Below are 25,642 nucleotides of genomic sequence, written 5' to 3'. Positions count from 1 at the left end.
GGAGTTGAAGTCTCCCCTCCCATCTTTTGCCACCTCTGCATTTTCTCTTCACTTCCTCTCTGGATTTAGTTACATATCAAGAATGTGTTTATTCGTTTCTTAAATTTATATGTCAAGACATCTCACTATCCAAAATGACTACTGGGCATCTTACATGGTAGAAAAGCATAAATAAAAAAACATTTAATTATCTGTTATGTTTTGTTAATTACCAATTATGCCTTGTTAATTATCGGTTCTCATTTGACCAAGGAAATTCTCCAAGGCTGTATCAATATATATATATATATATATCCTAAGTGGCAATTTTCAATTCCTTGAGTTATTTATATTTTGCAGTTTAAAATAAAGGTTCGGCTAAGCTTAACCCCCAGCTCTTTGGACTTCAAATTCTCCCCCAGCGCTTTTCCTACTTCAAAACGCTCAGTTTTATACATGATTTCTCACATCAGCTTCAAATAAATTTTTATGTTCTTCTTCCTCGCCCTTTTACTTGTATGAGAGTCCTATATTTATTAGTTTTTCCTGTTGCTTTTATGTTCCCAGAAAACAAGAATTATTTTCTGCTGAAAGAATGGACGGTGAGTACTGAATTTTCGTGGTGTTTTTTTTTTTTTTTTAATTTATCATATCCCATTTAGCACTGGGCAGGATTCTGCCGGATCATGGACTTAACCTTGTTGCTGGTATCCTTGTGATTTATATTGATATTGTTTCCTGATTGCTTATTTGTTCCCGATGACTATCATTAAGTGTTGTACCTTATGATTCTTGATGAACGTATCTTTTCTTTTATGTACACTGAGAGGATATGCACCAAAGACAAATTCCTTGTGTGTCCAATCACACTTGGCCAATAAAGAATTCTATTCGATTCGATTCTATTCGTTATCCACTGTAGCTGAAATGGTTCATAATTTATCCATATACAAGAGTACATGGTTTAGCTGGTATAGGGTTTCCTGCCTAAGCAGGGGGTAGGACTAGAAGACCTCAAGGATCCCTTCCATTTCTGTTATTCTATTCTGCTCTGCTCTGCTCTGCTCTGCTCTGCTCTGCTCTGCTCTGCTCTGCTCTGCTCTGCTCTGCTCTGCTCTATTCTATTCCTATTCTATTCTATTCCTATTATTTTCTAGCTGCTACTTTTCATTGCTTTTGAAAAATCTCCTGAGTTTCCATGAGGGCCCTGATGATGTTACCTAGTTTGGTAATGAAACGTCTGTAAGAAAACCACCAAGCTCAGAGAGCACGAAGGAGCCCAAATATGTGTTTTCCTGAGCCTCTAGGTATACTGTGCAAACCCAGGAAATAATGCTGCTCATGTTTATTTATTTATGTATTTATTCCTATTTCTCCCAGCCCTGTCCATCTTGGAGTGTAGCTTTTGGCCAAGTATATATAGATGCATGTATACAAGATAGTCTTCAACCTACAACCACGATTGAGCCCAAAATAGCTGTTGGCTATTATGTAGGCTGAGGAAAACACACATTTGGGGTCCTTGGTGCTCCCTGAGCTTGATCTTTTTCTTGCAGACATTTCATTACCAAACTAGGTAACGTCATCAGTTCCCCCACGGAAACTCAGGAGATTTTTCAAGAGCAATGAAAAGGAGCAGCTAAATCATGTAACTCTTGTAAATGGAGAATCCTGTACAGTGGTTGCTTTAATCATACGTCTGGGCATATTTCATACAAGGAGTTAATCGTTCCAATCCTAAATTGCATTAACAGAGGGGTACAATTAAGATGATGCGAGGTACTACTACCACTCTATAAAGCCTTAGTAAAACCACACCTAGAGTACTGCATCCAGTTTTGGTCACCACACTATAAAAAAGATGTTGAGACTCTAGAAAGAGTGCAGAGAATAGCAAACAGGATCATTAGGGGACTGGAGACTAAAACATACGATGAACGGTTGCAGGAACTGGGCATGGCTAGTCTAGTGAAGAGAAGGACCAGAGGTGACATGAGAGCATCTTCCAATATTTGAGGGGCTGCCAGAGAGAGGAGGGGGTCAAGCTATTTTCCAAAGCACCTAAAGGAATAATAGATGGAAACTGACCAAGGAGAGATTCAACTAGAAATAAGGAGAAATTTTCTGACAGTGAGAACAATCAACCCATGGAACAGAAGTTGCCTTTCGAAGTTGTGGGAGCTTCATCCCTGGAAGCTTTCAAGAAGAGACTGGACTGCCCTCTGTCAGAAATGGTGGAGGGTCTCTTGCTTGGTTGGACTAGATGACCTACAAGGTCCCTTCCAACTCTGTTAATCTGTTAAATCTGTTCCAAGACAGCTTTAAATTGAGCTGGCATCCCTTTGTTGATATTTAAAGAGAAAATTGGCATTGCTTTTGAACAAGAGGGAAAAACAGGAAACTTTCTCAGGGATGTAATTATACGTTGAATTATACTTATATTTCGCTTGGTTTGAATAGCTGAAGTGTTTGTAAAGGCTGCTCCCTTGGATCATTGCTAACTGGGCCGTTATCCATTTCCTTCCAGGGGCTGATGACTTAGACCTGTTAGCTTCCCTCTTAGAGGAGAATGAAGCAGAAGAAGACTCGGCAGAGAAGGAAAGAGCAGCTGACCATCAGGATGAGTATGATTTACTCTTTGAGGCAGAAGACGACGAGTCTTACACCGAGGAGGTGGAAGAGGGAGAGGAGGGCTCCACTGCTAGCCAAGAAAACGTGGCTGAGCTGTTTGGGGATGTGACTGACCTGTTGGAGGAAGAGAAGAAAGAAGGAAACGTTCAGAAGATGTCCCGTCCTGTAGTTCCTGATCAAGTGAATGAACCTTCCAAGGAAGATCTTCAAGGTCTCTTAAAACCTTCTTAAATTCTGATGGTTAAAAATGATCTAATCTGGGGGTTTTGTCTCAAAAATCTTTAACACGTTGTGGCCTGTTGGCCACCCAAATCAGATGAGGCGTGGGAGTCAAGGTCAGCATCAAGGCAACCTGAGAGCTCTGAGGGGGGAGAGGGAATGGAGCTGTCAGAGAGGGAGGGAGGGGGAGAGAGAGGAGGGAGGAGGAGGAGGAGTCTGGGTTGTCCATCAGCTTTCAGATGGAGAGTCAACAACCCCCAGTCTGGAGGTGGCTGATGAGGAAGAGGAGGAACAGCTGGGTCCAGTGTCTGATGCGTGGAAGGCAGAGGAGAGGAGAGCAGTGGAAATCTATGGGCCGGTCCTTGGCACGGAAGAGCCACTGCTGCTAGCGAATCCCCACCCTAGCTCTGGGGATAAAAGGCAGGGGGCGGAGATGAATAGCTATGGCAGACAACTGCTCATCTCCCCTGCTGGACGGACTTGTTAGCCTGCGGTGAGAGAGAAACTTTTTGCCAGGGTTGCTGGAACTACTAATTAAAGGAATCATTGATTTCACTTCAGAGGGTTTGTCGTGTTTGGGGAGCTGGGTCAGAACAGAACGGTTTAAAGAAATGGCGTCAGAACTGCAAACTCAAAATAGTTCAGATGTTCCTGGTGCATTAAATATTGGTTTATCCCGGGGGCGGGGGTGTCCCTAATTTTTAATTTACCTAACCTTGGGCTTCCAGTGATATTTGTCTGTCTTCTTCTTCTCGCCTCGCAGATGAGTTGAGAAAGCTGCAAGAGCAGATGAAAAAATTGCAGGAGCAGTTGGGAAGGACGGCGATAGGAAAGCCAGCTGATTCTGATCCCTGCAAGAAAACATCTGGTAATTGCGTTTTTCCCTTTTTGACAATTCTCCAAGGTGCGATCCCACATTTTATCCTGTGGACATTCATTGTAACCCTGAGCAATTTGCTAAGATTTTACGAACGCCGGCGTTCAATAGAATGGTTAAAATGTGTGCGATATTTTCACGTCGTGTATACATTTCAGATTCAATACCAGTGATCACATTTTGGGTGCTTGCAACTGGCCTGTACTTACAGCTGCTTGGAGCATCCCACGCAGTGGTGGATTTCAAATTTTTTTACTACAGGTTCTGTGGGCGTGGCAGGGGAAGGATACTGTAAAATCTCCATTCCCACCCCACTCCAGGGGAAGGTTACTGGCTGTAAAATATCTCAATTCTCTATTGTATATTTTAATAAATTCTTTTGATTTCTTTGATCAGGGAAATCAACCGCTGGTGTCATTAAGGAAAGGACTCCTTCCAAGGTTCAAAAATGCCCGTCCTTTTCAGCCCAACTGAACAGTCCTGCTTTAGCCCTGCCAAAAAGCCAGTTCCAGAAATCAAAATCTATGATTGCAGGTATATTAAGCCATTCCTTCTGCTTCATTTCTGGCAGAGTGTTGTAAAAAGAACGGTTGCAGGAAGTGGATATGTCTAGTTTAATGAAAAGAAGGACTAGGGGTGACATGGTAGCAGTGTTCCAATATTTGAGGGGCTGCCACAAAAAAGAGGGAGTCAATCTATTCTCCAAAGCACCTGAAGGCAGGACAAGAAGGATGGAAATGATTTAATGAAGGGGAGAAGCAACCTGGAATTAAGGAGAAACTTCCTGACAGTGAGGACAATTAACCAGTGGAACAGCTTGCCACCAGAAATTGTGGGTTTCATCACTAGAGGCTTTAAAGAAGAAGCTAAACAGCCATTTGTCTGGGTCTCCTGCCTAAGCAGGGGGTTGGACTAGAAGACCTCCAAGGTCCCATCCTCCTCTGTTACTCTGTTATAAAATCTGCTTCTTTCATATCTTTGAAAGGGTGAAGACATGTTGTTTTAAGGCAGTGCCTTCACGGCTCGGGAGTTGATCTAGTAAAATGCAAATAGGTTCGTGCAGATTACATTCTGCATCTGGAATATAAAATGTTATCATAAATTGGAGAAGGACACAGTTTTTTTTCCAGCATGCTCTCTTGCTGAAAAGAGCAAAGTAAATCAGAATGACTTGTGCGGGGGGGTGGGGGGGATATTTATCTGTGTTTTGGGGCTGCCAGCATCTTCTGTTATTTTATTTTTAAAAAAAATATTTTCTGGAAGAAAAAAATACACCTGCAGGCAGAATTGATTGTGGCTGATTTGAAATTTTATTCCCCTGGGAAAAATTACTTATTGTTAAACAGAGAAGTTTGAGAAAAAAAGCTTCCATTTTTAAGTCTTTTTTTCCTCCATGTTGTTTTTTCAGTTTTCTTCTGGGATAATGGGGTATTCTTTGTCTTCTGTTTCTTAGTGAATAAGAACCACACTTCAAAAGCTACGCCTAGTCTGCTCTCTCAGCCACTTAAATCTGTGGTTGGAAATAGACCTGCTGCGGATTCCAGTAAAAAAATTCCAGTGACAAAAAATTCCGAGGTCAAGAATCAAAATGTGTCCGTGGAAATCTACTCTGGCTTGAAATTAAGGTGAGCAAACTATCCGGAATAACTTAATAATTAATTATTTTTAAATAGTATGTGGACCACAAAGGGTAATTATATACATTTCTTGCTAAGAACAATTCTGTCATGGACACCAAGGGCATAGTTTTATTCTGGATGTATTACAGGCAGTCCTCGACTTATGGCCACAATTGAGTGCCCAAAATATCTGTTGCTAAGCGAGGTAGTTGTTAGGTGAATTCCGCCTCATTTTACGACCTTTTTTGCCACCGTTGTTAAATGAATCACTTTCGTTGTTAAGTTAGTAACCCGGTTGTTAAGTGAATCTATTCCCCGCTGACTTTGCTTGTCAGGAGGTCGCAAAAAGGAGATTACGTGACTCCGGGACACCACGACCGTCATAAATATGAGTCAGTTCCCAAGCATCTGAATTTCGATTATTGGATTATTACAGGGATGCTGCAACCGTTGTTAAGTATGAAAAACGATCATAACTCAGTATTTTTCAGTGCCGTTGTAACTTGGAACCGTCACTAAACAAATGGTTGTAAGCCAAGGACTAACTACTCACAAGAAGCATTTGAAAACCTCTCTAATACTTTTCCAGGCATGATTTTTTCAATCTTAAGGACTTGTCTGGGCTTTTTAAAAAAATTCTTCTTCAATTCCTTAAAAAAATTATTTAAGGAGTTCTTAAGGAGCCGAATTTGTTAGGCAAGACTTTTTTGGCGGAGTATTTTTGATAAATAGCAATAGCACTTAGATTTATATACCGCTTTACAACCCTCTCTAAGCGGTTTACAGAGTCAGCCTATGGCTCTGGGGTCCTCATTTTACCAACCTCAGAAGGACGGAAGGCTGAGTCAACCTGGAGCCTGGTGAGATTCGAACTGCCAAATTGCAGGCAGCCTGCAGTCGGCAGAAGTAGCCTGCAGTACTGCGCTCTCACCACTGCGCCACCGTGAATGTTGGAAACTTCTGAACCGAGGTGGCGGGAGTGCAGTACTGCAGGCTACTTCTGACTGCTAGCTGCAGTTCAGCAGATCGAATCTCACCACTCAAGGTTGTCTCAGCCTTCCATCCTTCCGAGGTGGGTAAAATGAGGACCCAGATTGTTGGGGGCAAGAGGCTGACTCTCTAAACCGCTTAGAGAGGGCTGTAAAAGCATTATGAAGTGGTATATAAGTCTAAGTGCTATTGCTATTGTCACTCAGCCTCCTGGTTGTGTCAAGCGATGGGCGATTAAGGCAGGATGGGGATTTCTGATTTCTTTGCAGAAAACCTCGTGTCTCTTCGACCGAGATGGAGAGGAAAATGACCGGGCGGAAGCTGATTAGGCTGTCTCAGATACAAGACAAACTCCGATCGTCAAATCTTGAAGAAATGGATTGGGTCACCTTTGGCGTCATAATAAAGAAAATGACTCCTCAAAGCACCAACAATGTAAGTGCTTGAATGTTTGCTCGGGTCTCTTCGGCCTTCTGCTGACCGTCTCCATCCCTGGCTGGCCAGAGAAAAAAGCCATATATTCCTATGAATTTCTCACTTGCCGTATTTTGTTGTGGCCTGTCAGCCGCCAGCCCCTCCAGTACCCGAATCAGAGGAGGAGGAGGTGTGGGAGTCAAGGTCAGCATCACGGCATAAGCTCCAAGGGGGAAGAGGGAATGGACCTGTCAGGCGGAACCTAGGTCGTCCGTCAGCCCTCAGATGGAGAGACAACAGCCTCCAGGTCTGGAGGTGGCTGATGAGGAAGAGGAGGAACAGCTGGGTCCAGTGCCTGATGCCCAAATGCGCAGAAGGCAGAGGAGAGGAGAGCAGTGGAAATCTATGGGCCGGTCCTTGGAATGGAAGAGCCACCTCTGCTAGCGAAGCCCCACCCTAGCTCTGGGGATAAAAGGCAGGGGGCGGAGATGAATAGGTGTGGCAGACAACTATTCATCTTCCGGACGGATTGTCATGCCCCCGTCGGAGTCTGAATCCAAGGGGAAAGACGAACAGCTGACAGAGAGCGGGAGAGTGGCTCCGTTGGCTGTGGAGGAAACTGGGGAAGTGCAAAGTCAGGCTGGGCAGAGCAGGGGAGAGGTAGAACAAGGGTTCAGATGAAAACCAAGGCCCACTCCCTCCTCATCCTATGGCACACAGGGAAGAACGGAGAAGAGAGCAACATGGGTTGCGTGGCTTACAAGGGAGGAAAGGGCCCCAATTCCCTTCACAAGGCACACCTGGGGATGGAGTTTAAAGGAGAGGCAAATGGGAGGGTCGGTTGTCGGGAACAAACACTGAGTTCATTTTGTGTTAACTGCTTTATCTGAGTTCCTGGCATCCTCCCAACTGGTTTGATTTACTGCTGTGCTACTTCACTCCTGGAACTCCTTATCTTGCTTGCCCTGCTGGATTGATTACTTTAGCTTGCCTTGTTGGATTTATATTTGGAAGTTTTCTGCTTATAACGCTTGGACGGGAGTATTTTCAGCCAACGGCTGTTCCAGTTTTGTGGGAGAGTTTTTCTCCAGACCGGAGAGCAAAAGGGACGTTGGAGACAAAGTTGGAGCTAATAAAAGGACTTGTACTTATTCTCTGGCTGTGTTGCCTTTGTGCCACGCCCCGGGTCATCACACAGATAGAGTTGTTAGCCTGTGAGAAAGAGACTTTTTGCCAGGGCTGCAGGTGCTCCTAATTAAAGGAATCTTTGCATTCACTTCAGAGGGTTTGTTGTATTTGGGGAGCTGCATCAGAACATATTTTTCTAGGACTGTAACAGGGGTGTTAAGTATTGTAAACAAGACTCCTCTTTGATAAGACATTTGGGCAGAAGAAATTTTAAAAAACGATCCTTTTGTTTTCTTTTGGCCTCCTGTTGATCTTGCATGATTCTCGGAGAGGTCGCCGGAATGAAAGACATCAATCTTCCATTTTGCTTAAAACGACCGAGCAATTCTGCATTAGTTGGACATCGCTCTAGTCTCTATCTGCCCTTCGTTAAATGCCTCGCTTATCATCCCTAAACGGGAGACAAGTATCGTACTCGAGTTACGGTCATAATCGGGGCCAAAATTTCTCATGCTGAGAGAATCATTTTGTCAAATGAGTTTTGTCCCATTTTACGACCGTTCTCGCCACATTTGTCAAGGGGATCACTGCAGTTGGTTAAGTTAGCAACACGTTAAGTGAATCTGGCTTCCCCATTGACTTTGCTCCTTAGACGGTCGCAAAGGGGGATCATGTGACCCTGGGATACTGAGACCGTCATAAATATGAACCGGTGGTCCAGCATCCGAAAGTAAATTACGTGACCATGGGGATGATGCAACGGTCGTAAGTCTGAAAAATGCCCATCATTCACTTTTTTTCAGTGCCGTTGTAACTTCAGTCACTAAATGACTGAATGGTCACTGTTGTAAGTCAAGGACATGCACAGTCTTCTATCCATATATAGGAGGTGAATGGTCCAAGGTTTAGCAATTAACCAAATATCTAACGATATCAATAACTTAGCAATAGCAATAACACTTAGACTTATAAACCACTTCATCGTGTTTTTACGGCCCTCTCTAAGCGGTTTACAGAGTCAGCATATTTGCCCCCAACAATCTAGGTCCTCATTTTACCCACCTCGGAGGGACGGAAGGCTGAGTCAACTTTGACCCGGTCAGGATCGAACTGCTGGCAGTGGGCAGAGTTTAGCCTGCAATCCTGCATTCTCACCATTGCGCCATCACGGCTCAGAGGAAAGGGAAAAGGAAGGAAGGAAGGAAACGGGGGAGAGAAGGAAGGAAGGAAAATATTGCAATAGCACTTATATACCACTTCACAGTGCTTTTTACAGCCCTCTCTAAGCAGTTTACAGAGTCGGCCTTTTGCCCCCAACAGTCTGGGTCCTCATTTTACTGACCTTAGAAGGATGGTAGGTTGAGTCAACCTTGAACCGGTCAAGATCGAACTACTGACAGTGGGCAGAGTCAGCCTGCAATACTTCATTCTAACCACTGCGCCACCAATTCACCACGTAAACCTATTATTGCAAATTAATGTAGGAAGGTGCTTTTTTCTCTTCGTCTCTTCCAGGGTAAAACGTTCAGCATCTGGCACCTGAACGACCTGCGTGACTTCAGCAGGTCCGTCTCCCTCTTCTTGTTTGGGGACGTACACAAAGAGCACTGGAAGACAAATCAAGGCATGGTTGTAGGCCTCCTCAACGCTAACCAGATGAAACCCAAGGAAGGATCAGAGGAGGTATGGATAAAGGTTGCGGCAGAAGGTCTCTCGATCTTTACCTCAACAAACACCTCATAACCATAATTGTGTAATGTAAGGTGTGGATGGATTTTCATGGTGGGAGAAGAAAAGGAGAAATCTGTGTGAGCTTCTCCTAGGTTTCTGAGGGGTTCTCGACTCGGGAACCAGTCCTGAAGTGAAATAGGAGAACTCGCTCCCCTGTTGGCTATCATCCTTGACGTTCCCTGGGCTGAAGGCCAGAAGAAAGTTCTCTGAACAGTGTTGAGGAGCAATTGGCCTGTCTCTTAGGAGAGGACCTCCTTGAGAGGGCCCTTCCACTCACAAACTCTTCCATGCCCAGAACAGATTGTGATCCGGACACAACTTGAGTGTTTGGAGTTGTCTGCAGAACAAAAATAAAAGTTGAATGAAGGGAAATCTATGTGTCCCAGGAAAATGCTGCAGGATCCAATCTGGGTCGAGAGGTTTTGTCTTACGGACTTCTGGAGCCCATCTTCAAGGAACTTCTATCTAGAGGAGTGTTTGCTGTTCTGTGTGTGGTATTTATATGGTCTTTTTAGTTGTCGATTGGGGTGTTGATGGCCAACTATTAAGTTGCCAAACTCTCACCTTCTAAGTACTTGATAAGCTGGTGGTAAATCAGCACTCCTGTTGACTGACAGGGGGCCTGTTTCCATCATTTCCCTGACTGTTTTTGTCCCTGCCCGTCCAACAATCTTACTTAGCTGCAAAATTGAATGTGTATCCTTGTTCATTGCGCTCTGCTGAAGATGGGCTCCAGCACAAATCTCAAAGCTTGGAAGACAAAACCTCTGGTCCCGGTGACCAACCCAGCTCGGATCCTGAAAAACAAAGCTGGTTTGTTCCAGATAAAGATTGAAACATGGTTGTTCTTGCACCGGCATTTGTGGGAGAAGTGAAGAGTAGGAGAAACATCTCAGTAGCTGCTGAACATCAGAATCATTTTAGCGGAATTAAATCTTCCTTGTTGGGCTGCCACGAAGCCTTTTGTGTAGGAAAATCAAAGCTCCTTTTCCCAAGAAACTAAGCCACAATATTTGCGTTCCTCCCGCCACGAAAAATGTGATTAAAACGGCTGAGAAAATATCTGTTTGATAAGGGCCCTTAATCTGTAACAACGTTGGATATAAATCCGTTCAGCTTCCTGAAAGCCGAAAGCTGCCTCCCTCTTTCTCCTCAGGTGTCTCTATCCGTCGATCATCCTCAAAAGATCCTGATTTTGGGGGAAGCCATGGACTTGGGGACTTGTAAAGCGAGGAAGAAAAATGGAGAGCCCTGTGCTCAGATAGTTAATCAGGTAAAAAGAGTGTTTGGGCTTCCAGGTTTTTGTACAGGTAGATATTAATTACCTGCAAATTACAGTTGGGGGGGGATCATGAAAATATTTAAAAATAAATGATAACCACAGATAGCCAAGTACTGAGTTCTCTCTCAGCTACAAATTTCATTTATAAAAATAATCCAGGGACTCTTCGATTTACGACCACACATTGAGCCCAGCCTATCTGTTGCTAAGGGAGACGGTTGTTAGGTGACTTTTGCCACATTTTACGACCTTTCTTTCTACGGTCGTTAAGTGAATCGCTGCAACTGACAAGTTAGTCACCCGGTTGTTGAGCAAATCCGGCTTCCCCATCGACTTTGCTTGTCAAAAGGTCGCAAAGGGGGATCACGTGACACCCCCCCTTTTCTCCTCCCCCGGGAGACCCTACAACTGTCATAAATACGAGTCAGTGGCCAAACTTCTGAATCACGTGACTGCAGGGATGCGGTCATAAGTGTGAAAAACGGTCTTAAGTCCCTGTTTTCAGTGCTGTCGGAACTTCAAACGGTCACTGAACAAATGGTTGTAAGTTGAGAACCGCCTGTAAAAACGGGATATAAATTAATACTGAATAAATAACTTTCCTCTGCCCACTTTAAAGGGCGTGTTCAACCTCTAAGGGGAATCCTGGCTAGCTGCAAATGGAGTTTATCTATTTATTTACTATTTATATTATTATATAATTAATTTATATTATATTATTTTTATACCTTACGATTCTTGAGGAACGTATCTTTTCTTTTACAGTATGTACACTGAGAGCACATGCACCAAAGACAAATTCCTTGTGTGTCCAATCACACTTGGCCAATAAAGAATTCTATTCTATTCTATTCCATTCCATTCTCATTTTCTATATTCTACTATTCTATTCTACTCTACTCTACTCTACTCTACTCTATTTTCTATTCTATTCTATTCTATTCTATTCTATTCTATTCTATTCTATTCTATTCTATTCTATTCTATTCTATTCTATTCTATTCTGAGAGCGAATGCACCAAAGACAAATTCCTTGCGTGTCCAATCACACTTGGCCAATAAAGAATTCTATTCGATTCTATTTTTTTTAAAAAAATATTATTTTTGATCAGCGTCTCAGTTTCACGGACTTAATTGGTGTCTCCCGTTCCAGAGCGAGTGTGAGTATTGTCAGTATCACATACAATCCGAGTATCGAAAACGGAGCTCGAAGAGGGCAGACCTGCAGTCTACTTTCTCCACCACCCGGGCACCGAAACGGTCAGCCAAGCAGAACCTCGGCTTGAAAGAGAAGCTCTGCCAAGACGGTTTTTACTACGGAGGAGTTTCCTCTGCGGCTTACGCTGCCTCCGTGTAAGAAAATGCTCCTGTGTGCTTTTTAAGGGTGATCTGATCCCCAGAGTTTGCTCATCCAGATCTTGGTTTAATTAGATTAACAGAGTCGGAAGGGACCTTGGAGTCTTCTAGTCCAACATTTTAGACAAATGGCTGTCCAGTCTCTTCTTAAAAACCTCCACTGATGGAGCACCCACAACTTCTGGTGGCAAGCTGTTCCACTGGTTAATTGTCCTCACCGTTAGGGCGTTTCTTCTTAGTTCCAGGTTGCTTCTCTCCTTGATTTGTTTCCATCCGTTGCTTCTTGTCCTCTGGTGCTTTGGATAATAACTTGACCCCCTCTTCTTTATGGCAGCCCTTCGAATACTGAAAGACAGCTATCATGTCAGAATACAAAATTACAGCGTTGGAAGGGCCCTTGGAGGTCTTCTAGTCCAACCTCTTGCTCAGGCAGGAGACCTTGTACCATTTCAGACAAATGGTTGTCCACTCTCTTCTTAAAGAACTCCAGTGATGGAGCAACCACAACTTCTGGAGGGAAGTCATTCCGTTGATTAATGTTCTCATTAATCAGGAAATTTCTCCTTAGTTCTAGGTTGCTTCTCTCCTTGATTAGTTTCCATCCGTTGCTTCTTGTCCTGCCTTCTGGGGCTTTGGAGAATAGGTGGACCCCTTCTTCTTTGGGGAAGATCCTCAAATATTGCAACCCTGCTACCATGTCACTCCTAGTCCTTCTTTTCATTAGATTAGACATGAAAAGAAGGACGAGGGGTAACATGATAGCAGGGTTCCAATATCTAAGGGGCTGCCATAAAGATTAGAGTAGCTGGATGGAAACTAATCAAGGGGAGACCCAAGCTAGAACTTTTCCTTCCATAAAATCAGAATTAATTGTAATGTTTTAAACAGAGACGTGTGGGTTTGATTTCCAGCCCTTGAGTTGTGTTCTTGTGTCCCCCACTTCAGGGCCGCAGCTGCCATTCCCAAAAAGAAAGTCCAAACGACGTTGACAAATTTAGTTGTGAGAGGAGTGGATGCGATTCTGCAGGAAACCAAAGAAAAATTGGGTAACTTCTTCCGTTTTCTGTCTTGGATAGGCCAGGTTCTTTCAGCCTGGTTCTTTCCCTAAGAGGTCGTCCTCAATTTATACGACCACAGTTGAGGCCAAAATTTCCATTGCTAAGCAAGACAATTGTTAACGGAGCTTTGCCCTGTTTTACGACCTTCCTTGCCGGAGTTGTTAATGGAATCTGGCATCTCCGTAGACTGCTCACAAAAGGAGATCACCTGACCCAGGGACACTGCAACTGTCATAAATACATGCCAGTGGCCAAGTCTCCAAATTTGGATTACGTGGGATGCTGCAACGGAAGTTTTGAAATTTCGCATTTTACAGTGCCGTTGTAACTTTGGACGGTCTCTAAATGAAGTGTGATAAGTCGAGGACTACCTGAAATTGAAGTTGAAGAGCTTCCTCCATCTCATCTGTGGTTCCGTTTTAGGTCTTGGAAAGCCACCCTGTTCAGAAGAATTCAAGGAACTCTTGGCGATGCCCTCGTCTGGAGCCCGGAACCTCAATAAACACTTCACCCAAGGTGGGGCATCAGGTACGTCGGAAAGGAACATGGGATACATGCTGGCTTGTTGGTTTGAGAAGAGCTGTCACAGATTCTCGGTCATCCAGGTCATGGTTGTCCCAAAGGGGCTTTTCTAAAAAGGACACTGTTCTTTCTTGGTTTTCTTTGAAGATATTTCACTTCTCATCCAAGAAGAAGCTGCTCCTTCTTCTTCTTCTTCTCCTCCTCCTCCTCTCCCTCCCCCTTCTACCCTCCTCTCCTCTAAATCTTCCTGGATGAGAAACAAAATGTCTTCAAGGAAAATCAAAGACTAGTTGACTTGGAAAAGCAACTTTCGGATGTCACATCTTCAGTTTTCTCTCTCTCTCCTTTCTTTCTTTCTATCTTCTCTCTCCTTTCTTTCTTTCTTTCTTTCTTTCTTTCTTTCTTTCTTTCTTTCTTCCTTCCTTCTTTTTCTCTCTCCTTTCTCTCTTTTCTTTCTTTCTTCCTTCTCTCTCTTTCTTCTCTCTTTCTATCCTTTCTTTCTTTTCTTTCTTTCTTCTCTCTTTTCTTTCTATCTTCTCTCTCCTTTCTCTTTCTTTTCTTTCTTCCTTCCTTCTCTTTCTTTCTTCTCTTTCTTTCTTCTCTTTCTCTTTCTTTTTTCTATCTTCTCTCTCCTTTCTTCCTTCTCTTTCTCTCTCCTTTCTCTCTTTCCTTCATTCCTTCCTTCCTTCCCTCCCTCTCTCTCTTTCTTTCTTTCTTTCTTTCTTTCATTTTCAGGATCTACAGGGAAGCCAACTCCAGCTATCCACTCCATCTCTCCTTCAGCTTTGCTGAAGCTACAGAAACAACAAATGTTGGCGGCCCGGAAACGAAGATCTGATGAAATCCAGAGAAGGTAACACTTTTTCCATTTTGTTCTGTAGGAACACATGGCTTAATGGTCCTATTTTTATTCATTTTTTTAGTCCTTGACTTACAACCATTTGTTTAGTGGCAACTATTCGATGTTGCAACAGCACTGAGAAATGTGCAGCATCCCCATGATCGCTTGATCAGAATTCAATTTTGAACAACTTTATGAAATGTTAAAGATTCACCTTGCACATATGTGCTAGTTGTTCCTGACTCTAGGGGGCGGTGCTCATCTCCGTTTCAAAGCCGAAGAGCCAGTGCTGTCCGAAGACGTCTCCGTGGTCATGTGGCCGGCATGACTCAATGCCAAAGGCGCACGGAACGCTGTTCCCTTCCCACCAAAAGTGGTCCCTGTTTTTCTACTTGCATTTTTAACCTGCTTTCGAACTGCTAGGTTGGCAGAAGCTGGGACAAGTCACGGGAGCTCACCCCGTTATGCAGCACTCGGGATTCGAACTGCTGAACTGCCGACCTTTCGATCGACAAGCTCAGCGTCCTAGCCACTGAGCCACTGCGTCTCTAACTTTTTTATGAAATGTTAAGTCAACCTCTTTTGGGGAGATCATCAGCTATCTCTGATGGAGCCCCCCAAAAATCCCACATTTGGACAATATATGCCATTCTCCCCAAGATCGTGATAATAAAACATTTTGTTTCTGTGCCAGAATGGTCTGCCTCAGGGCCATTGTGTTTTTTCCAGAACGAGAAGTTGTGGCGCATTCCAGAAAACGAACACCATATTCCAGAACGTACCGGAATGTTCTTTCTTTCAGACTTTATATATACACAGCTAAGGAGCTTTACTGAATAAGCCCTCAGCCATTGTTTTCACAGGGGCCACATCAATGATTCTGACGTAAATTTTAAAATGTTTTGTTTCCTCTCCGGCTTGTTGAGATCAAAGTGATTTCATCAGGCTCCATCGATTCGCATGTTTTATGCAGGATTTGTTTTTATCTGAGGAAAGATCTGCTGATTTTTCATTTCTAATTCATTCCTAAATGGAGTTTTAGTTCTCCCATTTTTGTCACCACTTGAGCTGATCTTCCTTTTCTATTTTATTTTATTTTATTATTTTATTTTATTTTATTTTATTATTTATTTTATTTTATTTTATTTTATTATTTTATTTTATTGAAAAGACACTCAGGATAACAATGCAAATAAGGCAGAGCCAGAGAGAAATCAATGGCAAATCTTAACATACAAGCTAATAACTATAACTGTGCTATGTTAAGAGTAATTACAGTAATACAACTAAAAAAAGAGAGAAAATAAAAGAAAACTTCAACTAAATTTCTACTTACGTCAGCTTATTTACAAATTTTTCCATATTATATCCATAGTTTTATACATTTTTGTTGTACAGACATTCATAAACTTCCCTCTCATTTCTACTTCTTATCTTTATCCAGTCATAAAATTTATTCCATGTCCTTTAATATTTCGAGTCTTCTTTATCTTTAATTTTTACAGATCTGTCCATTTCAGCCCAATCTCAAATTTTCCTAATTATGTCATCCTCTGATCATCTCGGATATTGATCCATTTTCTTTGTGTTGATAGCAGGGTGGATTTGATTTAAATCGAGTTGATTTAAATCACAATTTAAAATCATGATTTAAATCACTAGTAAAAAGGCTTGATTTAAATCAACTCGATTTAAACCATAATTGTTAAAGAGCAACGGTCATCTCTGTTACTCCTTTGACCCACTGTTGACTCACTGATAGTCCCAGGGTTGCAGAATATACAGCCTCATGCTACGTAACTAAGCTCCATTTCATGCGGAATAAACTAAATTATTTATGTATCTTAAATAGAAAACTATCTTAAGATAGATTTTTACCCCAAAAGTTTTTTATTAAAATAAATTCAATAAAAATAAAAAAAATCTGATTTAAATTAAAAAAAACAGATTTTTTTTTGATTTTTTTAAAAAAATCATTGATTTTTATCCACCCTGGTTAATAAGTTTCGTTTCAGGGCTGCCTTACCTAACTAGGGGGGGAAATGCAATGTGGATTTTGTTAACAGAGGCTGGTTGCATCAGCCATTCTCAACCATGCAAACCAGAAGGGTTTATTATGTGGAGTTGCTTAGAAAATTACATCTGTGGGAAGCTTGCCAGATTCTTCTATCAAACTTAATTGTCTTTACAATAAAATATGTACAGGCAGTTCTCGTCTTACGACCATATTGGCGTAATGGAACCTGCTGTCCTGGTCGTAAGCCACAACGATCATAAAATGGGTCACACATGAAATTTTACGAACCTGATTTTACAATCTTTTTTTGGCAGCCGTTGTTAAATGAACGCCATGGTCGTTAATCAAACCAATAGTATATAAGTGCTGGTTTTCAGCAAAACCAGCGTAAAATGCAGCCACGTGTTTGGTAAACAGGCATCCGTGCAACCCTATACAAATGTGGAACCCTATACAAACCCCGTGCAAACGTGGTTGCTGAGTGACCCATGTTTGATCATGTGACCCCGGGGGGGGCAACGGTTGGATCTCTGAATCCGAGCGGTAAATAGCCTCCCTATAGGTCTGCCGTAACTGAATGGTTGTTAAGCAGCCAGTCATAAGTCAAGGACCCTCTTCATAGAAAACTATATTGATGTTGAAAGAAAAAAAAGCTGGCTGGGTGTTGTATTTTCGTTTTGTTAAAATAATTTGCAAAAAAACAAAACAAAAAAGACTCGGAGAATAAGAAATTAATTGAAGCAGAAAATGAGTACCCTGTTTCCTCCAAAATAAGACATTCCCCTGATAATAAGCCCAATTGGGCTTTTGAGCGCATGGCAGTAAGGCCAAGCCCTTATTTCAGGGTTCAAAAAAATATAAGGCAGGGGTCTTATTTTCCGGGAAACACTGTAGAATAGAACAGAATAAATATTGGAATGAAGAATAAGAGTAAGAGTAGGATAGAGTAATAGAGTAAGAATAGGATAGTATAGGATAGAATATAGAATAGAATAGATTAGAATATAGAATATAGAAATAGAATAGAACAGAACAAAATAATACTTTGGCCAAGTGTGATTAGACAAATAAGGAATTTGTCTCCAGTGCATAACCTCTCTGTACATACAAGTGATAAATCATGTTCATTGTTTGTTTTTGTTTGTTTGTTTTTGTTTTTATGAAATTTATATACCGCCCTACTCCCGAAGGACTCAGGCGGTGAACAGGCACAAAATAAAATACATAGATACAAAAGTTAAAAGACATAATTAAAACCAGATTAAATAATTTAGCCCGAGACAATTAAAAATCCCAATAATTTAAAACAGATTAAAATTTCGATTTAAAAGAATTTTAAAACAGGGGAGAAAATTAGGCCAGGCCGGCTTGCTGGAATAGGAGGGTCTTAAGAGCACGGCGGAAAATGCGCAGATCCGGGATTCTCCGTATCTCTGGGGGGAGCTCATTGCAGATAGTGGGTGCCCCCACAGAGAAGGCCCTCCCCCTGGGGGCTGCCAGTCGACATTGTTTGGCTGATGGCATCTGGAGGAGTCCCTCTCTATGAGAGCGTACTGGCCGGTGGGAGGCTGTTTGTGGTAGTAGGCGGTCCTGTAAATAATAAAAATACATTCGTCATAAATCATAAGATACAATGGTTAGTGTTATAGGATGCTAAATAAGCAATCAACATAAATCGTACTGGGATACTAAATAAAACAATATAAATGAGTTGTTTGGCAGAGTGATGGTATTGGGGGAGGGGGACGACGACTAAGGGTCTGATCCAGGATTTGGCAACTGTCATCAACAAACAAACCACCATCACTTCCCGAAAAATGCTCAAAACAGACATTGGAGCAGATGCTTCCTGGAGTTTATCTCCTTCACTCAAAACTATAATTTTTTATTTTCACCACTTTGTTGCAGATTTCTTCAGGACCCTGCTGTTAAAAAGACCCCAGTCTCTTCTGTGGGGCAGGCTATGCTGCAGTCCCCAACTCCAGCGTCCGAGTTTCCTAAAGCTGGACAAGTGTCCAGTCCCCAGACCCCCAGACTTGGTTCGGGTCTCTCTGAAGGGGACGACGTTCTCTTCTTTGACGATTGCCCCACTCCGGCCCCCAAACTGAGCCGCTTGGCAGAAGCCAAAAAGGTAACGGGGACCCCCAACTCGTAATTCCCTTATGTGCAAAAAGGCAGGATATAAAATGAAGCCGTTTCTTTATATCTATATATCTATGTATATAAACGTGAAAACCACTCACGCCGTAATCACGAAATCTCCAGAACCGTAAAGCCTACAAACTTGAAATTTGGCACATTTGTTCCTCTTGGCTTCTAGGTGCTCACTAGAAATGACCATCAGATCATTAGTATTTCTTTTATTATTATTATTATTATTATTATTATTATTATTATTATTATTAACATGCTCTGAGGGAGAGAAAGGGATAAAATAGGAGAGGCTTCTGTGGGGAAAGCCTGAGGGAAAGAAGGGGAGAGGAGAATTTTCAAGCTGTAAGTGTCGATTTATCAAGCTTGATCACATAGTTTCGGGCTCGGGTATCCAGCTAGTGTGTGTGTGATTGTGTGTTCTGAGGTTTTCGCGGGTGTTTGTATGTAGGTCTTTGGTTATTCGGGTTTTCTCCCGCGTAAAATTGGACGTTGCCGAGACACCTCCAATTTTACGCGGGAGAAAACCCGAATAACCAAAGACCTATATCTATATCTATCTATCTATCTATCTATCTATCTATCTATCTATCTATATTCTGAGGTTTTCGCGGGTATTTGTATGTAGGTCCTTGGTTATTCGGGTTTTCTCCCGCGTAAAATTGGAAGTGTCTTGGTGACGTTTCGATGTTTCAAATGAGACTTCGTTGAAACGTCACCAAGACACTTCCAATTTTACGCGGGAGAAAACTCGAATAACCGAAGACCTACATATATATATATATATGTCTTTATTCAGTTTTGAAAACAAACATTAAAGTACAAGTTAGCATAAAGAGGAAACTGAGGAGGAGAATAACAGCTGCCAACGGCAACCAAATAATCCATCAAATATATAACAAAAGTAACCTCCAATTTATTTCAAGTAGACAAGGAGAAATACAATATATATAACAATCTTTCTTTAATTTACATAAATAATATTTAAAACCTCTGAAAATCATAAATAGTCTTTAAAAAATCAGTACTTATATTCTTTGCTTAATTTTAATTATTAGAGTGAAGGATGAATTGGTTTATAGGTTAGTCCTTTTAAGATCTTGATTCCCAGCACTGCCTGCTAACCTTTTTTTTTTTTTTAGCCATTTTGATAAACTTTCTGCCAATTCTCCAAATTCATTTTGAATGACGTATTGGTACATATTAATTGGGGTTCCTTCTAGAATCCCCCCCAAATTTCTACTTGAAAAACGGATGGAGAATTGGATGCTAAATGGTATAAAACCTTTTTTTCTCGTTTTTCTTTTTTCTTTTGTTCAGAGGGAAAAAACATAAGATGCGTGGCATGCTTTGGGTGATTTAAATTTCTTGTTATAACCTATGATCTCGCAGATTTAACTTGTGGGGGGAAATCTGTGAGTGTTGGACGTGTATAACTTTTTAGAAGTTATGGTTTCTGAAAGGCCTTGTTCCATTGGTGTTCGGGATGTAACTTCCTTTTGTCGTGCTGGCTTTTCGCACGAGATTTAATTGAAATGGTTGACTGCGTTTCTAATGGCTTTCTTTCAGATGGCAGCGATAAAGAAACTGCGCGCAAAAGGCCAGATCCTTTCCAAAGTAGATCCCAACAGCGTCAAACGGAAACGATCAGATTTTGACGTTCCAGGGATTTCTGAAAGAGTGGAGCAAAATATCGCCGATTCAGAAGGTGCGGAAAACCCTAGATCCGATGACGGTTATCCTTTTGTTTGTCTATTTACAAGGGGGTCCTTGACTTACAGCTACAACTGTAATTCCTGTTGCTAAACGAGACATTTGTTAAGTGAGATTGATAGATAAATAGATTGATAGATAAATTGATAGATAGATGAGAGAGAGAGAGATAAAATATGTCATAGTTTAACAAGTTAAACAGATCCTCGAAACAATTAAGACTGGCTAATTAAAGGAATCCTCTTGCCCAGCTACACTACTTGAATTTGTGTTGTGTATTTCTGCAGAGGGGGGAATATTAGAGCCCGTCGAAAAGAAACGGCGCCAGCAGCTTGAATACCTGGAATCGGAGGAGTTTCAGGAGATCCTGAATGCTCGCTCGAAACACAACGGTGTCCTTAAGGAGGTGAGCCCCGTCCTACGTAAAACCGTTTGGAGAGCGGCCAAGAATCCGTCAAGGAACTGACGAAGCCGAACTGTGGCTGTGCTTATGGTCTTGGCATCCGTTTTCCTTTTGTGTTTACGGACTGACTTGCAAAAGCCATAAACGATCATCAAAGCACTTTTAAATTTGGAAGATTGGATCGTAAAGGTATTTTTTTTTTCGTCACCGTCGTAACTGGAATGGCTGTGAAAAGTTGCTAAACGAGGATGGACTCTATTGGGCAATTTGGAAGGGTACAACTCTAACTTTAAAAAAAAAAACTGGTGATCCAATTTGAATGAATTTTACAGTAGAACTTGGGGTGCTGGTTATAAAGCTATCCTTAAACCCTTTGCAGGTAAAGTAGGAAGTAAGAGTCCTACCTATCAATGGGTGGAAAAAACCACTAAAGTGATTTAAGTATGTTAAGCTAGAAATTTTCCCAGTTTTCTTTTTGACAGACAGGACTTTCCATCCAAACTTGGCATATCTCAAGGAAATTTGCACACTAGTTTGTGTATTTATGACCCGGTTTTGAGACAGTGATTGTACTCCAGGGTTTAAATACAGGTCCTCGTTTAGCGACTGCCTCAGCAATGCCATAATGCCAAAGCAAAAGTAACTTTCCAATGGCTTTTTACATCCAAGCAATCCTCAAATTAAAAACCTTCCCAGGTCCGTAAAACAAAGAAAAGCTGAAAGATTTCCTGCTACATGCATCTTAAACGTTTAGGCAAAGATTTTAATAATCATGGTTTCTAAATATACCTTCTTATTCAGGTTCTTGAGCAACTCCTTGTTTGGAAAAAATAATAAAAATAACTATTTCCCCCCAAGGCATTTGAGCTAGGATGTTTGGAGTCTGATGCTGGCATTTTGTTTGGGGAGTTTCCTGTTTTAACTAAGGGGCTCAGATGATGTGGGGTGGTTTTAATTTTTGTACCCTAAACAGTATCAGTGAAATGGGGAAGGAAGGAAGGAAGGAAGGAAGGGTTAAGGTAATGATGATTTAACAGGTGACCAGCTGCTGTAAGGCTGGGTTGTCTCAAACTAGCAATCACACTGTAAACACTGACAGGAAAGATGGAAGGAAGGAAGGAAATTTGTCTTCAGCATAACTCATGTTATTTATACCAGTTATTTTACATGGCAAGATTAAAACTTTATCATCTCCAGTTCAATCTCTCTCTCTCATTCCCATATCACAGTTTGAGGCTGAGATGCAGGAAAGGTACTTCGAGCCCTTGGTGAAAAAAGAACAAATGGAAGACAAGATGAGGAGCATCCGAGAAATGAAATGCCGTGTGGCAACTTGCAAAACGGTAAGCCAACTGGAGAGGGAGGGAAGGAAGGGAGGAAAGAAAGAGAGAGAGAGAGAGAGAGAAAGAAAAAAAGAAAAAGGACGAAGGGAAAAAAGAGGAAGGATTATGACTTCCACCTTTCTTCTATTGAGTAATTATCCTTTTATTCTTCCCACTTCTTCTTTGACCCTTTTTAATCCCCAGACTCATAAATAATCAGTCCTTTTTCAACAAAAAGTCCCTATATAATTGTTCCAGTCTTCTAGAAGAGTCTTTATTATTTTTTCCTTCACCAAACTGGTTAGCTTGCCTGTTTCTGCAACTCCCATACATTTTTTTCTAATCCAATCCTCTATTCTAGGTATTTCATTATTCTTCCATCTTGGTGCATACAATAATCTCGCCACAGTTGTCACATGCATCTATTTTTTTTTCCCCTCAAACTGCGTCTCTTCTTTTTCTCTTTTTCACCCGTGAAGTGCAACTACACCTATTTCAAGTTGCTGGATTCGTGTGTGGCGGAAGGTCACGCTTACCACTGGCACAACGGGGTGAAGAGATTTTTCAAGTGTGCCTGTGGGAACAGAGCCATTTCCCTGGACAAGCTCCCCAAAAAACACTGCAGGTATGCGAAGTGGAGGGGGGTGGTGTCTTCCTTTTTGTTGTGGCCCGCTGGCAGCCCGCAGAGCTGGCAGCAGAGTCGGACAGTGAGGAGGTTGGAGAGGAACTTGGGCCAGCTCTGGGGGCTGGGGAAAGCTCGGACGAGGGCTCTGCATCGGAGGCAGAGAGGGAGATAGACAGTAGCGAGACAGATGAACAGCGTGAGCCCGTTCCCAGTGTGCGCATGCGCAGAGCTGCCAGAAGACAAGAATAATTAAGAAAGCAAGGTTGACTTGGGAGTAAGGCCACACCTTGGAGATAATTGGCCCCTCCCACAGGACATAAAAGAGGAGCGAACGGGACTTTTGCAGGAAGCAATTAGTTCATTTGGTCGATTCAAGGTTGGAAAGTTCTGTTCGTGACTCTAATAGACTCTGTGCCAAGTTTGGCCTTGCCCTGCGTTTGGAAATCGGTTCTCTGGCAGCGTTCCAAGGGAGATGCGGTGGGTGTTGATAAGCATTCCTCTGGAAGACTGTTTGCCAAAGCCTTGTTGACTGTGAATGACCGTAATTCATAGTCGTTTAAATAAAAGAGGTTTGGGTGGAATTAAGACTTTGCTTCATGCTTCCTAAGGAAGACTAGATCAGAACAACTTCTGTTTGCAACCCCTGAAAAATAACTTATTCTGGATGGAATATTTTCCGTCAAGATAGAGGTTATCCTTGATGGAAGATTGGGGTGCCCCTTGTCCAGTCTCTTAAACTAAAACACAATGGGGGGGAAAAAACACACCAGGGCATCGTTTTTAACACCAGACTTTCTATCAACAATCTTGGCTTTGTCCTCCTATTATTATTATTATTATTAAGACACGAAATGAATCTTGATGATCATTATTTTTTCTGCCTTCTTCCTCTTTCAGTAATTGTGGCCTCTTTAAATGGGAACGTGATGGAATGCTCAAGGTAAGAGTCGGCCAAAGGTTTGCTACCAAAATTGGATTAGAAAGGAAGTCCTGTGTAGGGTCCTCGGTATTCTCTGTGAGTTTGGTGATTTTCTTGCAGACGTTTCATTACCAAACTAGGTAGTATTGTCAGGGCTAGAACGGGTGGGATTCTAGCACTGATGATGTAGTTGGGTAATAAAATGTCTAAAAGAAAACCACCAAGTTCAGAGAGCACCAAGGACCCACACAGTCCTCCTCCTCCTCTTCTTCCTCCTCCTCTTCCTCCTGTCCACACCCCTCTCACTTTTAGCACTGATGATATTAGCTAGTTGGGTCATGAAATGTCTGCAAGAAAACCATCAAACTCAGAGAGCACCAAGGATCCCCCAGTCCTCCTTCTCCTTGCAAACTCCACCCCTTTATAGCACTGATGAAGTTACCTACTTGGGTCATGAAATGTTTGCAAGGAAACCTCCAAGCTCAGGGAGCACCAGGGACCCCACAGTCGTTGTCGTCATCCTTCTCCCCCTACCTACCCCTCTCCCTTCTAGCACTGATGATGTTACCTAGTTTGGTAATAAAACATCTGCAAGAAAACCACCAAGTTCAGAGAGCACCAAGGACCCCCACAGTTCATCCCTGGGCCACAAATAGTCTCTTGTATAAGAAGCCTTAGCTTTGAAGATTATTTATGCTCTCAGAAAAATCCAAACATTAAAAGTCTGAAGTTCGCGGCCTGAAAATTCCAAGGAAGTAACTTCAGGGAGATTTCATAAAAAAATATTTTGAATTGGAATTGCATTTGGGTGGGATTGTTGTTAGAAGCTAGCTTGTCCTGAGGAGACCTGGGTGACACCATCACTGTATCTACAGTTAATTATGGGCTAATGGATTGAATTATCCATTAAGAATAATGGATTTGAATTAAGAGCCTGTAGTACAGTGGACTAAAGTACTGTTATTAACATCTTATTAACATCTGCTGCTTGCAATTACTGCAAGTTCAAATCTCCCCAGGCTCAAGGTTGACTCAGCCTTCCATCCTTTCAAAGGTAGGTGTAATGAGGACCCAGATTGTGGGGGCAATAAGCTGACTTTGTATAAATATACAAAAGTATGAAGGCTATTGCTTAACGCATTGTAAGCCGCCCTGAGTCTCCGGAGAAGGACGGCATATAAATTAAAGCAAAAAATAAATAAATAAAAAATTATGGGTTAATGGATTGATATTGGGACGTGGTGGCTCAGTGGCTAAGACACTGAGCTTGTCGATCGAAAGGTCGGCAGTTCAGCGGTTCGAATCCTGAGTGCCACGTAATGGGGTGAGCTCCCGTGACTTGTCCCAGCTTCTGCCAACCTAGCAGTTCGAAAGCAGGTAAAAAATGCAAGTAGAAAAATAGGGACCACCTTTGGTGGGGAGGGAACAGCATTCCGTGCACCTTTGGCGTTGAGTCATGCCAGCCACATGACCACGGAGACGTCTTCGGACAGCGCTGGCTCTTCGGCTTTGAAACGGAGATGAGCACCACCCCCTAGAGTCAGGAATGACTAGCACATAGGTGCAAGGAGAACCTTTACCTTTAATGGATTGAAGTTTATTTTGATGGGAAGGATTGTGAAGCTTATTTTGATGGACAGCAATGGCAGCTAACGGGACATTTCCTTTCCTAGGAGAAGAAAGGCCCCAAAATCGGGGCAGAAACTCTCCTGCCAAGAGGAGAAGAACATGCCCAGTTTCTCAACAGCATGAAATAATGGTGGATGGATCCTGCCTTTGGCTATTGAATTTCCCCTCTGGAGAACTTCAGAACTCCGTGAAGCGTTTTCACACAGCCATCTTCCT

General features: G+C 42.2%; 1 protein-coding gene across 1 annotated transcript; it reads left to right on the top strand.

The window, feature by feature from the left end:
• The first annotated feature begins 134 nt into the window (after nucleotides 1-134).
• On the top strand, nucleotides 135-25,642 carry MCM10 (minichromosome maintenance 10 replication initiation factor). Its single transcript, XM_070947447.1, has 19 exons — nucleotides 135-157; nucleotides 2,457-2,821; nucleotides 3,593-3,697; nucleotides 4,103-4,240; nucleotides 5,160-5,331; nucleotides 6,585-6,750; nucleotides 9,373-9,540; nucleotides 10,745-10,861; nucleotides 12,024-12,223; nucleotides 13,172-13,272; nucleotides 13,708-13,812; nucleotides 14,542-14,659; nucleotides 18,573-18,795; nucleotides 20,385-20,523; nucleotides 20,816-20,934; nucleotides 22,161-22,274; nucleotides 22,733-22,878; nucleotides 23,776-23,818; nucleotides 25,471-25,642. Exons 1-19 carry the CDS (start codon nucleotides 135-137, stop codon nucleotides 25,552-25,554), a joined length of 2,646 nt encoding a protein of 881 aa, XP_070803548.1. The 3' UTR covers nucleotides 25,555-25,642.

Source organism: Pituophis catenifer, unplaced genomic scaffold (assembly GCF_029215685.1).
Source record: "Pituophis catenifer annectens isolate HBS135680 unplaced genomic scaffold, rPitCat1.0.hap2 SCAF_7, whole genome shotgun sequence".
NCBI lineage: Eukaryota > Metazoa > Chordata > Lepidosauria > Squamata > Colubridae > Pituophis > Pituophis catenifer.
This window is presented reverse-complemented; position numbering and strand designations above follow the sequence as displayed.

Coding starts and splice junctions, on each gene's coding strand:
- MCM10 (XM_070947447.1), top strand. CDS start 135: ATGACTACTGGGCATCTTACATG. Junction 13,273..13,707: donor GGAAACCAAAGAAAAATTGG/GTAACTTCTTCC, acceptor GTTCCGTTTTAG/GTCTTGGAAAGCCACCCTGT. Junction 22,275..22,732: donor GTGTGGCAACTTGCAAAACG/GTAAGCCAACTG, acceptor TCACCCGTGAAG/TGCAACTACACCTATTTCAA.